Here is a 13,881-nt window from a genome sequence, read left to right as displayed (position 1 = left end):
ACTTTAGCTTCATTGGGCGATACTTGGCCTCGTCCCACAACGTGCCCCAAATAACTGACTTCAGCTTTGGCAAATTCGCTTTCCACCAAATTTATCATTAAATTAGCTTTTTGCAACTGGTCAAACAGTGCATTCAGGTTCCCCAAGTTTTACTTTAAATCACCAAATCATTGATATATACAACACAGTTGCACAATTCTTCAATGGCTTTATTTGCTAATCTTTGAAATGTAGCCGGTGCATTTCTCATTCCAAACAGCATAACTTTACATTGAAACAGCCTGTCATGGGTTGCAAATGCAGATATTTCCTTAGATTGATCCATTAATAGAACCTGCCAATAACCTTTTAGCAAGTCAATCTTACTCACAAAGTCTGCATTCACAATTTTATCAATGCGATCTTCCAGCCATGGAATCGGGTATGAATCTGCTTTTGCTACAGCCTTGACTTTCCTATAGTTAATACAAAATTGTTGTGGGATCAATCCATTTTTGGCACCATCACCACTGGTGAACTCCAGCAACTGTGACTTTGTTCACTAATATCACTGTCCAACATAAATTTAATCTCTTCCCTTACTAAAGCCAATTTCTTAGGGTTAAGTCTGTAAGGATGTTGTTTAATAGGTAGAGCATTTCCCACAATATCACGCATACCTAATGAAGCTCTCCCTGGTTTATCTATACATATTCACTCATTTGCTTTCAACAGTTTGGATATGTCACCCCGACACGTCTCTGGAAGGTAATGTAGTATGTTATCAAAATTTTTCAGCACCTCCATATTATCCAGTCTGATTATTGGAGGGTCAACTTTAGAATTTTCAACTTCTGATTCCTCATCAGAATTCTCTGATATATTTGCCTCACTCTTTACCTCCCATACTACTGTGAGTATATTCTTCTCCAGACTATTGTCTCTATCATAATATTGCTGCAGCATATTAACATGACACAGTCATTGATTTTTCCTTCTATCTGGTGTGTTAATTACATAATTTACTTCACTAAGTCTCTTTTTAACATGATAAGCTCCACTGAAGGTGGAGCCTGCCTTTAGTGATTCACCCGACACAAGCAACACTATTATTTTATCCCCAGGTTAAAAATTTCGAGCATCAGCTGTTCTGCCTGCTCTGTCTTTCATTATTCATTGAGAAACCTTTAAATATTCCTTAGCTACTTCACATGCTTCAATCATCGGTCCCGAAATTTAGACACACAGATTAAAAATGTAGTTTCTGATCCTTGATTTATAAATTTCTCCTTAATAAATTTTAGTCATCCTCTCACTTCATGTCCATATACTAACTCAAAAGGAGACCGTTATAAGACTTTTCCCAATCTCCAGGGCACTCCCGAAAATAGGCCGTAATCGTGGTCTTCAAGGTTTGACGCCGCCTTTCCAATGTTCCTTGTGATTGTGGATGTTATGCTGCTATGCTTAAAATGTTTTATCCCTAATCAACCCATGGCTCCTTTAAATATCTGTGACATAAAGTTTGACCTTTGATCTAATTTTACTTCTTTTGGTGACCCATACCTCGTGAAGAAGTGAACTAATCCTTCAACTAATACCTTTGCTGTAACTCTCTCAAAGACATCGCCTCAGGGAACAGTGTAGATAAATCCATGATGGGTAAGATATTGATGCCCACTTTTGGCTTTTTGTAGGGGTCCCACACAATCTACTGAGGTCCCACTAGACGGTTCATCAAAAGCTGATATAGGAATCAAAGGCACTGGTTTAATTGATGGTTGAAGGTTTCCCAACAATTTGACACATATGACATGTCTGACAAAATTTAACTGCATCTTTGTGTAACCCTGGCCAATAAAAATGTTTCATTATTTTAGTCTGGGTTTTCTTGATTCCCAAATGACCTGCCATCGGAATTTCATGAGTAACTCATAAAATTTCCCTACGATAACCAGGAGGGACTATGATTTGATGGACACTGTCCACTCCTCATCTGCCGGGATCTGAGGTGGTCTCCATTTTTTCATCAAACCAGGATCTGCCTGTTGGGCTTCAATTAAAGAAGTTGGACAAAACATGTCAACCCCATTACTTTAAGCGTCATCCTCCTTACTTAACTTCTCAAAAATAGTCTCAGATAACTGAACCTCTAAACCATTCTCCTTGTCCAAGGATGACTCTTCCTCCTGCCTAATCTTATGAGCCTGAGACCTAGTTATCACACAATCTGGAAACAATCCAGGATGTTCCTCCTGCAACATCTCATTTTCTCTCACCTCCACAGTTTCTTCCAATACTCTCGGAGAGGCCACAGTTCTTGAACCTGCCAGATCATTTCCCAGTATAAAATCTATCCCTTTCATAGGCAAACTAGGAACCACTCCAATAGTAACATCCCTATTCATTAAATCACTCTTTAGCTGACTCAGTACAATGGAACTGGTTTGTAACTCCCATGAATACCGCCAATTAATATTTTCTTTTTCATCAACTCATCTGGAAGACAAATTGTATCATCAGCCACCAGCAATGACTGAATTGTTCCAGTGTGCCCTAATATATTAATTTGCTTACCTACTTTATTGGAAGAATAAGGCAATGCCTCTCTCCTAGAAACAAAATCTTTATTGCCTTCCGTAAGTTGTTTCCCATTGTACTAAGTGAAGAATCCACCTGACTATCTTGAGCAGGCACCCCCAATGCTTTAGTAGGTTCTGAAAACTCACTTTGCAATTGTACTAGTACCATTGTTTTATCACTGAGTCCCTTATCTAAATCAGTCTTCTGTGAAGGCTCCTTAGGCATCCCTACTACTGCAACTAATTTACCTCTTAGCTTCTAACAAGTCATTTTGGCATGTTCGGGTTTGTTACAATGGGAACATACTATTTTCTTTACTTCACTTCTAGGTTCTAAGTTATCACTTCTGCTAACTTGGCCCACATCTGTCTTTTCCTTAAAGCCAACGCTTTTTCCATTACCAAATTTTCTATTTCTCCAGTTCCCTTGTCAGTTCCATATGACAACTAACACACAGCTGCCTGTGAAAAATATCATATGCACCTGCCAGAGCTGCCGCCTCTTTGACTTTTGATACCTGATGTTTATTAGTAGGATTTAACTGCTATCGGAATGCAATTCCTGAATTCCCCTAAAATCATGACTTGTCGCACATTTTTAGAAGCTTGCTCTAACTTCAATGAGCGAAACCATCGATCCCATACCATTTATCTTTCCTTAGCGAATTCAGCAAATGTCTGACTGGGTTTCTTCTGTACTGTCCTAAACTTTAATTGATAAGCCTGAGGAACAAACTCATAAGCTTTAGGTATTTCCTTTCTCACTGTTCCATAATCTGAACACTGTTATTCTGAACCTGTCTTCCAGATTGGTTGATGAAAGAGAAAATATGAATTGGGGGTATTCATGGAAGTTACAAACCTGTTCCATCGTACTGACTAAACACCCATAGCTTTTGCATAGCATCAGGAGACTTAGTAGCTTAAGAGTCCTTGAGTCCTTTGGCCACTTCAATTTTGTAGCAACTTGTAGCAAATGATATAAAGTATCTTGCCACTCCATCCTCTGTGAATTCAGGCATGAGGAAAAGATCCTTGGTTAACTCAAACTTCTGAGTGGGACTTCCCTCCTGATCCGAACTACTAGGTTCTCTTTCACCCCGTAACCTTAGCTTTCTTTCGCCAGTTTATGCTTTCTGAGTTCGTCCTCTCTTTGAAGCTCTCTTTCCTTTTCTTTATCTTTTTCCTCACTTGTTAACCTCTCTGTGGAGTTCAAGTTCAAACTTTCACATTTACATTTCTTCTGCTCTTTCTTTTTTCTAGTTCGAGCTTTCTCATTTCTTTTTCTGTCTCAAGCTGCTTCATCTACAACTGAATTCTAGCTAATTCAACTGAATTACAATCTGGATTAATCTCTCCTTCTTCCAAATCCTAGTGCTATGCTATTATGTCAAGTATGTCACCTTTCTTAGCCCCTGCTTTTAACTTTAACTCCAACTTCTCTGCCAATGCTATTAACCTAGCCTTGGTTGTTTTTTTCCAAATCACTCAGGGATAGAGCTTCCCTTTCCAGAAAAGTCTTAGGATGGGATTTCCCAGCCATGCCTGTCGCCGGGATCATCCAGTTCTGTCGAAAGTCAATGGACTTTTGGCTGGGCATCTGACTCTCCCATGGCAGGTCCCATCATGAGGGGGCCAGAAAATCCCAGCCTTAGCAACTGACAAAGCCATTCTGCTGTTCGACGAGTATCGCAAAATTCACTGCGAAATTCTGTTCACGTAATTCCACATCTCCACTTACTCATCTTCCTCTATAGATCCAACAATCCCACTTAGATTTATGGATTTCATAATCCTGTAAAGATGTACGGATTTTTTTTAGATACTGCTAGAGCCCCCACTTTTTGTTATGATCCCAGCTATGAGAATACTGGACAAGCCTGATACTTGTTAGGATCCATCTTGATAGACCATGATCATTTAAAGAACGTAACGTGTGGAAGAATCAAGGGTAAGGAAATAAGCAACAGAACTCCAAGATTAAACTGAAACACCAAAAGAATCTTTACTACACAAACTTTAACAAAACAAACAGAAGCAATAATAGCTAAATAGGTACTAAAGAGGATAATGATTCTACCTTAAACTCAATGCAATAGACTAAGCCCAACCTAACTTTTTAAAGTGGCTTTCACTCTGATTGGCTGTTAACCAGGCTCACACTCTGGGAGGCAGTTCTTTTTTCTCTGGGCCTGGCTGCACAGGTCATAGCTCAGGTCTATGGTACCTTCCTACCAATACGACCTCCTGGTCCAAGTATAGGCATCGCTGATAGTCACACGCCATGACCCACCAGATACACACAGACACTCCTTTGGTATCTATTCTGTAGCTGGACTTGTCTCTTTACAGAGCTACTTGGTCCTACCAAATTCTCCAAAATTCCCTCTTTTCCCCTCTAAACATACAGAACTGAGTTATCTGGTTAAACACAACAGACTGGATGTCTGCAGTCTCCAGGTCAGCTTTTCTAACATCTTCCCCCCACCACCGCCCCTAAAAAAAACAATACTAACCAGTTTTCTTTTTAGGTCACAGCTCCACCCCAAGCAATTTTCACCATAGCAAACTCAGGACTTTCTTACTGGGTTAAAGGTTTAAGCATTATTTGTAAACACACCCAGGCATATTAAATCAAACTGAAAATAAACAACCCCTAATTTACCTTAAGCTGAAACCAAGGGTTGAATTTTTAGCTCGTTGGGTGGGTGGGCATGCGCCCGACCTGACCGAGTATAAAATGATGCACAATGACATCGGGTGAGCATTCCGATGTCATTGTGCACTCGTGTGATATTTCAGTCAGCGGGCGTGTGCCGGAGTCGGCAGTGTGCCCGCCGACAATGAAAAGGCCTATTAAGGCCGTTAAAAGGGTAATTAAAATAAATTTTTCACTGCCCGTCCAACCTTACGGTTGGCAAGCAAACAAAAAGCATTTGCTTTTGCAGCCTTTGCATTTTTTTGGAAACCTCATCCAGGGACAGGATGAGGTTTCCAACAGCAAATAAAAATAAAATAAAAATTATAAAATGTAATTAATTTAATTTAATTAAGAACGTGCCACTGCTCATGTGACAGAGCCACATGAGGGGAAATGTTTTACAACATTTTTAGCACCTTTATTTTTTATTTTGAAAACTATTTCTCTCCCTGATGCAGCTCTGTGCCTCAGGGAGATTTTCAAGTGCACACCCACACACATGCGCGAAGTTCGCACTTGCCCTCTCCGCCCATCCCCCCCGACCCCACAGGCAGCGCTGCTGCTCACGTTTCACGCTGGACGGACCTTAATCGGCCCACCAGCACAAACTTGCAGTCCGGCCCTGATCACAGGTGGTGGTCAACATCCGGACCGCCCCCACTCGCCCCTGCCAAGCCCGCCCAACAAGGGAAAATTTCTGCCCCAAAACTCTACATTCTTAACCCTTAATATCATCCATAATAGAGACCGTTATAACACTTTTCACAACAAAAATATTTCAAATTGCAAAAGCACAAAAACAACTTTCATAAGCACTTTTACCACAATAAAACTTTTCAAGAAGATTCACAGGTGCATTACCAGACAAATATTTGATACTGAGCTACATAAAGAGAGATTAGGACAGGGGTCTTGGTCAAAGAGGTTGGATTTAAGGAGTGTCTTAAAAGGAGGAGAAAGAAATTGGGTGCAGATAGCTTTCGGGTGGGAATTCCAGAACTCAGGGCCTAAGCTGCTAGCCCCTCATGATGGGACAATGAAAATCGAGGATGCATCAGAATTCAAGGAGTACAGAGATCTTGAAGGGTTGTAAGGCTGGAGAAGCAACAAACATATCAGGGACAAAGCCATTGAGAGACTCAAAAACCATATTGAGGATTTTATAATGGAGACATTGCTGGACCAGGAACCAATGTAGGCTAGTGAGCTCAGAGGTGAAGGGTGAATGGGACTTGTTACAGGTTAGGGTATAGGCAGTAGAGTTCCACTCATTTTCACAATACATGCTGACCAACAGTTGCCAGCCTTTTCCCAAATTCGTCAGGGTGATCAGTTAGAGATCAAAAAAAATTTGGATTCATGGGACTGGGAAAAACACTCTTTGTACGGGCCTAATATAAAACAGAAAAATCTTCAACAACATTTAAGTGTCAGCCTTGGCTAACTGGTGCCACTCTTGCCTCTGCATCTGAAATTAAGAAACTATAGGCCAGTTAGCTTGATGTCTGTCGTGGGGAAGGTGTTAGAATGGATCTTTAAGGAGGTTACAGCTGGGCATTCAGAGGAACTCAAGTTAATTAGGAAGAGTCTGCATGGTTTTGTGAAAGGGAAATCATGTTTAACCAATTTATTGGAGTTCTTTGAAGGTGTAACATGCACTGTGGATAAGGGGAGGCCTGTAGACGTGCTGTACTTCGATTTCCAGAAGGCATTTGATAAGGTGCCACATCAAAGATTACAACAGAAAGTAAAAGCTCATGGTGTAGGGGGTAACGTATTAGCATGTATCGGAGATTGGCTGGCTGGCAGAAAACAAAGAGTGTGCATAAATGGGTCTTTCTCTGATTGGCAGGATGTGACGAGTGGAGTCCCGCAGGGGTCTGTGCTGGGGCCTCAAAGTTTTACCAAATATATCAATGATTTAGATGAGGGGAGCGAAGGCATGGTAGTTAAATTTGCAAATGGCACAAAGAGAGATAGGAAAGTATGTTATGAAGAGGACATAAGGACGTTGCAGATGGACATAGGTGGGTTGAGTGAGTGGGCAAAAATCTGGCAGATAGAGTATAATGTGGGAAAATGTGAAGTTGTTCACTTTGGCAGGAAGGCTAATAAAGCAGAGTTTACTTAAATGGAGGACGGCTTCAGAATTCTAAGGTGCAGAGGGATCTAGGTGTTCTAGTGCATGAGTCACAAAAAGTTAGTATGCAGGTGCAGCAAGTAATTAAGAAGGCTAATGGAATGCTATCCTTTATTACAAGAGGAATTAAACATAAAAGTAAGGATGTTATGCTTCAGTTATACAGGGCATTGGTGAGACCACATCTCGAATATTGTGTGCAGTTTTTATTTCCTTATTTAAGGAAAGGAGTAAATGTGTTGGAGGCAGTTCAGAGGAGGTTTAATAGATTGATACATGGAATGAGCAGATCATCTCATGAGGGTAGGTTAGACAGTCTGGGCTTGTTTCCACTGGTGTTTAGAAGAGTGAGGGGTAACTTGATTGAAGTATACAAGATCCTGAAAAGTATTGACAAAATGGACGTGGAAAGGATGTTTCATCTTGTAGATGAGTCAAGAACTAAGGGACACTACTTTAAAATTAGGGGTTGCCCTTTTAGGACAGAGATGAGGAGAATTTTTTTCTCTCAGAGGGTTGTGCGATTTTGGAACTCTCTGCCTCAGAAGGCGGTGGAGGCGGGGTCACTGAATATTTTTAAGGTGGAGGTCAATAGATTCTTGTCAGGCAAGAGAATCAAAGGTTATCGGGGGTAGATGGGAATTTGGAATTTGAAACACAAACAGGTCAGCCATGACCTTAATGAATGGTGGAGCAGGCTCGAGGGGCCGAATGGCCTACTTCTGCTCCTATTTTGTATGTTTGTCGAAGGTTGTGGGCTTAGGTCTCACTCCAGAGACTTGAGCAGAAAATCTAGGCTGACACTCCAGTGCATTATTGATGGAGTGCTGCAGTGTCGGAGGTGCCCTCTTTTGGATGAGACAATAAACTGGGGGTCCATCTGCCAATTTAGGAGGATGTGAACGATGCCCCTGCACAGACAAGTTCACTTCGGCGTGGTGGCCAACATATACCCCTCAACCAAAATGAATAAAAAAGATTGTCCAGTCATTATCACATTGCTGTAAGAGGGACTTTGCTGCGTGCAATTTGGCTCTCAGCTTTCTTACATTAGAACTGTGATTTTATTTCAAATATACTTCATTGGATGTAAAGTGCTTTGGAACTGCAATGGTAAGTGCATGATTTTCTTTTCTCTGTTATCATGAGCTGACCTAATTTAAAAGAGATAGGAAAAATCACCAATAAATACAGATGTCAGCAAGGTCAACCATAAATGGGCATTAGGCGGATATGTTTTCTTACATATCAAGTGTAATAGTGTTTTCTTCAGACTAGCGTGTCCAGTAATTAGGCAATCATGAATTAGAAGTTATTGATTTATCATCTTCTTTCAAATCATGTTGATATGAGCTTCCAATGCTGAAGCAAGCTGCTAAGATAATGCATAAACATTGCCTAAACATTATTTGGTAGCTAAAGGTGGTATTCACATCTCTTGCTAACCTCAAAGGGCAATGAATCAGATTACACTTGGGGCAGGATTTTACCCTTGTCGGGCGGGCTCGGCGGGGGCGGTCAGGAAGCCGAGCGCCACCCGCGATTGAGTCCGGACTGCGGGTTTCACGCTGGATGGGCCTTAATGTATAGGCAAACGGCACGTTCAACGCTGCCTGCGTTGGGGAGGAGGGGTGGAGGGCGAGTGTGAATTTTGTACATGCGCGCGGGTGCACACTTGAAAATTTCTGAGGCACGGAGCTGCCTCAGGGAGATGAACAGTTCTCAAAATAAAAAATAAAGATGTTAAAAGCGTAATAAAACATGTCTTCCAACGTGACTCACGGGGCAGAAATTTTTGCTCGATGGGCGGGCGCATGCCCGACCCGCTTGAGTGTGAAATGATGCGCGTTGACCTCAGCTGAGCCTGCCGACGTCAACGCGCACTCGCGTGATAGTTCGGCTGGTGGGCGGGTGCCGGAGCCGACAATTAAAAGGCTTTTTTAGGCCATCAAGTAATCAATTAACTTAAATCTTTTGCTGCCCATCCAACCTAATGGGTTGGCGATGGCAGGCGAAAAGGCCAAGTGGCCTTTGCATTTTTTTGGAAACCTCATCCACGGGTGGGATGAGGGTTCCGAGAGCAAATAAAGATAAAATAAATGTTTTAAAATCGAATTAATAACATTGTTTTATTACATTTTTATTTTCTTCATTTTCTTCTTTTAACAATACTTCATCTCCCTGAGGCAGCTCTTTGCCTCAGGGAGGTGGTGAAGTGCTGAGTTACGCGCATACTCGGGGTTCACCCTCGGCCCGCACCCCTCCTCCCCTCGCCCTCATAAGCAACGCTGAACGTTGCGGCTCGTGTTTCACACTGGACAAGCCTTAATTGGCCCGCCAGTGTGAAATCATGGTCCGTTCCTGAACACGGGCTCCCGGACCACTCCTGCCTGCAGAACCTGTCCGCCAAGGGCAAAATTCTGCCCATGCGCAGGGACATGTGATTAATTCAATTTTTATTTGCTATTGGAAATCTCATCCTGCCTGTGGATGAGGTTTCCAAAAAAATACAAAGGCCGCCTGGTCTTTTCGCCTGCCCACCAACCGTAGGCTTGGACGGGCAGCAAAAAATTTTCCGATTATAACGTTAATGGGCTTTTTAATTGTTGGCGAGTGCGCTGCCGGCTCCGGCGCATGCCCACCGACAGAAATAGCGCGCGAGTGCGTGATGACGTCGGGACACTCGCCCGACATCATCGCACGTCATTTACGCTCGGTCAGGTCAGGCGCGTGCCCACCTGACGAGCTAAAAATTCAGCCCTTGGACCTTTGCTTCAAAAGATAGAAGGAGCCAATCGCAATCACAGAATACACCTTTTTCCACAAAATGTGGAAGGATTTAGAAAACAAGTTCAGCTCAACCTAAGCATAATTTCCGACAAATCAACATGCATCAATATTCAAAGCTGATTTGCAGCTAATAAGGTGGAGGTACTGTGCTAGAAGTAGGAAACTTGAAACTTGAATTGATAGCATGCATGCAAAGATCTTTTCAGTTCATTATTACCATCAGATTGATCGATTGTGGTTCTACCAACCATTAAATGTTCACTAAACCCCAATATTAAAGCAATGCACCCCTTGAAATCACTTTTCAATATAGTCTTAATTTAATAGCTACGCTATATGGTTTCTTTACTGTTATGATTAAAGAATGCTGTGCTGGCTTATTTGAAATATTAGAGTACTATTATCACTTGCTAAGGAAAACCATAATGTATGATGAGAATTGTGAATGTGTAACTTGACCGCACTACAAAGTGGAACAATCACATCATACACCTATCATGACTCCTGAACAGAAAGATTCTTTCCCACCAAAAGTGGAGCTCTCTGTTGAGGCCCCCTCTGAGCCACTGAATTGATTTGATTTCAGAATGCATTTTGAGATTACCCATGGGATCTAATGTTCCAGAAATAACAAAAGGTGTTCTTGCTAGCATTCTGGCATTGTATGAACATTGTTGACTAGGATAAATACATCTTCCTGCCAAGCACTATGGGAAAGCCATGTCACTGATCCAAACTGTGGATAATTTAACCAATTCAAACAGAAAGCATCAGTGCTCAGTGATGCTTTACACCCAAAGTACTCCGCAGAAAAAGCATTTGTCATTAAAACCCAGGAAGCTAAAGTCATCTTGACTAGAGAATTTGAAAATAGCATACGCCTCAGCAAAAATAATGAAAAGGAAAGTGAGTAATGTGATCAAAAGTTTAAATTACCAATGATATTAAAATATATTTGAAATTCTAAAATGGTCTTTTTGTACTGCAGAATAGGATTGAATAAACCTTCCACTAGAACGCTGATGTAAAACAAAAACTACAACTACTGTAGTAGAGATATGACCACAGTTCTCATCAAGTGGTCCTGCCTGAACTAGTCATGGAAAAGGTTGATTAAGTACATAGGGACGCCAGGACAGTTCTTTAAATTAATTTTGAAAATCTTCATCCACAAACACCAGATTCCTTAATATTTAAAGAACTCATAATTCAGGACCTTAATTAGCAGCAATTGCAATTCATACACATTGAGTTCAAAGGATAAAAATTGCCTTTTTCCCCCTGAAAACATTGGTGATATTGAAACAAAATCTACACATTTAATGTCAGCTTACCTCCTGCTGTCGGCAAAGCCATGGGGTAGGACTGGTGGCAGAATCAGTGAAGGTGTCTGTGGCCATTCACATGCTCTTCCTGCTGAAGAAAGAATATATGGAGGTGAGGAGTGTTGCAGGTGAGAGCAGAATGGACAGAATACTATTGCAGAAAGCATTAAAATTATTTATATTAGATCTACTTGTTTTTTATTCAACAGCATATTTTGACATAATTTTTTTCTTACAAAGATAGGGCGTTTTACTCTATGATATTGTTTTATGTATGACTTAATCCATTACTTGCCAACCCGTTGCTCATTACATAAGGAGGTATAATGACAGGACTGAAAAATTAGAGAAAACCTTTTTTGCCACACTCCATAAAATTAATATTTAAAATAAAAATCTAAATTAAATGCACATCATCCGTTTTAGAATTGCCTGGATGGGAAATCTGTAGCTTGCCAAATGAATACAAAGGGAGGCTGGGAAGGGGAACTCACAGCGTGTACCGCTATCTTGCACCTCTTAATATTTGGCCGAAGAATGGCATGCAGTGTGGAATAGCATAGCCCACTGGACCGGGAATGGCACATCACATCTGGCTGGCAATTTGATGGGCAGGCGGGGATAGAATAAGTATTTACCCATCCAAACTGTGCCCTCATGTATGTAAAGCCATATCCCACACTGTAGTGAATCGTGTAGGCTGTGTGTTGACAGGGCAGACATCCAAGTGTGGTTAATTGAATTTTTTCAACGCTTTTACCATATTTAGGTCTGTCTTGTTATTAAGGGGCAGAAATTTTCCCGTCAGTGTGGAGGGAGGGGGGGCGGGTGGAACCCGCATGTCAACGCGTAAAACGATGCGGGGTGACGATCGGTGGAACTCCCGACATCACCCCGCGTCATTTACATTTTCTGGCCAGCGGGGGCGCAGCCGACTCGGCTACACGCTCGCCGACCTGTCAACGGCCTGTTAAGGCCGTTAAGAAACCAATTCAGCTCATTAATGGACCAGCCCGTCCAACCTCAAGGTTGGCGGGCAGGCCGGGAGCCCAGACGAGCTTGTGAAAAAAACATGAAACCTCATCCATGGGCGGGACGAGACGTCACGAAGGTTTTTAAATTTTAATGAATGGCTGCAATAAAAGTTATGGACATGTCCCAACTCATGTGACGGTGGCCCGCCCACGTAAAATGGCGGCGCGCCCCCCGACCCGAGCCGCCAATCGGGAGCCCACACGCTCACACCCGCTCCCGCAACGGGGGGGGGGACAATTTTTCCCAAGGATTTTGAAACTGGCTGAACAATTATTACTTGAGCGTCCTCTGAACACAAAAACATGACTCCATGGCTGGAAAAGCAGCACTTTTCTATATGACGTTTTATAACCACATTGAGAATGCTCATTTTTGGATTAATCCAAATTCATTCATTTATTTTTGAACTTTGCACAGCTGAAAACCTGAAGACTTGTTATTCTCTTGAAAGCTGGGATCCATTTTGAAACTAAATCAATAGATGTAGAATTTCCAGTTCCAATCCAATTCACCCAAATTCGGCCAAACTGGCACAAAAAGGTTGGGGAATTCTAAGCGCAAATTATGTCCATTGCACATGGAGATTCCACAATATTTTGCACTGGTTTAAAAAATCACACTGGAAGCTGGCTTCACCTGTACAACTGGTCAGACCCTCAGATCAATTAATCATCATTCCGAGGGCTGCGTTTTATGTGGGGATGAACAGCGCCACAAATCTCACTGTCGCTGGGTCAAAATCCTGGAACTCCCTTCCTAACATCACTGTGGGTGTACCTACACCACATGGACTGCAGCGGTTCAAGAAGGCAGCTCACCACCGCCTTCTCAAGGGCAACTAGGGATGGGCAATAAATGCTGGCCCAGCCAGCGAAGCCCACATCCCGTGAATGAATAAAACCCCCACCCCCACCGACAACAACACCCCCACCCTGGAAGGAAAGTCAGCTAGAAGCTGACTCGCTTTATGCCAGGCCGCCCCACAGCCAAGACACGCTGCAGGCTGGTTAAATTGGCTCACAGTGGGACATCGCCCTCAAGAGATCGGCCGGTAGATCTAGCGGTCCCGGCAGTGCCAAGAGCTCTGTAGTGCAGGGCTGCAGGGAGTGGGCAGGGTGGGTTTTGGAAAACAGGCGAGTAAGAAGAAAAGGGGGGGGGGGGTACTATCTTAGGAGGGCTGCCCCCCGGTGTGCAAAGGGCACCCCCTCCCCCACCACCCACCAAAGATAACACCTCCTCTTCCTTCCCACCCTTCTAAAAACCATTTTTAAAAACAGCCTTCCCGCTCACGCCTGACAGCCCATGCCAGCTGTGTTATAGCGTGAGCAG

General features: G+C 42.5%; 1 protein-coding gene across 6 annotated transcripts in view; it reads right to left on the bottom strand.

Moving 5' to 3' along the window:
- The window catches only part of LOC144679077 (catenin delta-2-like), a 1,449,546-nt gene that overhangs the window by 1,191,394 nt on the left and 244,271 nt on the right, over positions 1 to 13,881 (bottom strand). For 4 of the 6 annotated variants that reach the window (XM_078539356.1, XM_078539360.1, XM_078539354.1 and 1 more), the window contains exon 2: positions 11,527 to 11,608. In XM_078539356.1, coding sequence (XP_078395482.1) covers positions 11,527 to 11,548 — 22 coding nt within the window. In that variant the 5' untranslated portion in view covers positions 11,549 to 11,608. The remainder of the gene's footprint in view (positions 1 to 11,526; positions 11,609 to 13,881) is intronic. The other 2 variants (XM_078539355.1, XM_078539357.1) reach the window with 1 other exon arrangement.

The sequence above is a fragment of the Cetorhinus maximus genome, chromosome 3 (genome assembly GCF_964194155.1).
Source record: "Cetorhinus maximus chromosome 3, sCetMax3.hap1.1, whole genome shotgun sequence".
NCBI lineage: Eukaryota > Metazoa > Chordata > Chondrichthyes > Lamniformes > Cetorhinidae > Cetorhinus > Cetorhinus maximus.
Note: the sequence above shows the minus strand (reverse complement) of the source record. Positions and strands in the feature narration are given on the sequence as shown.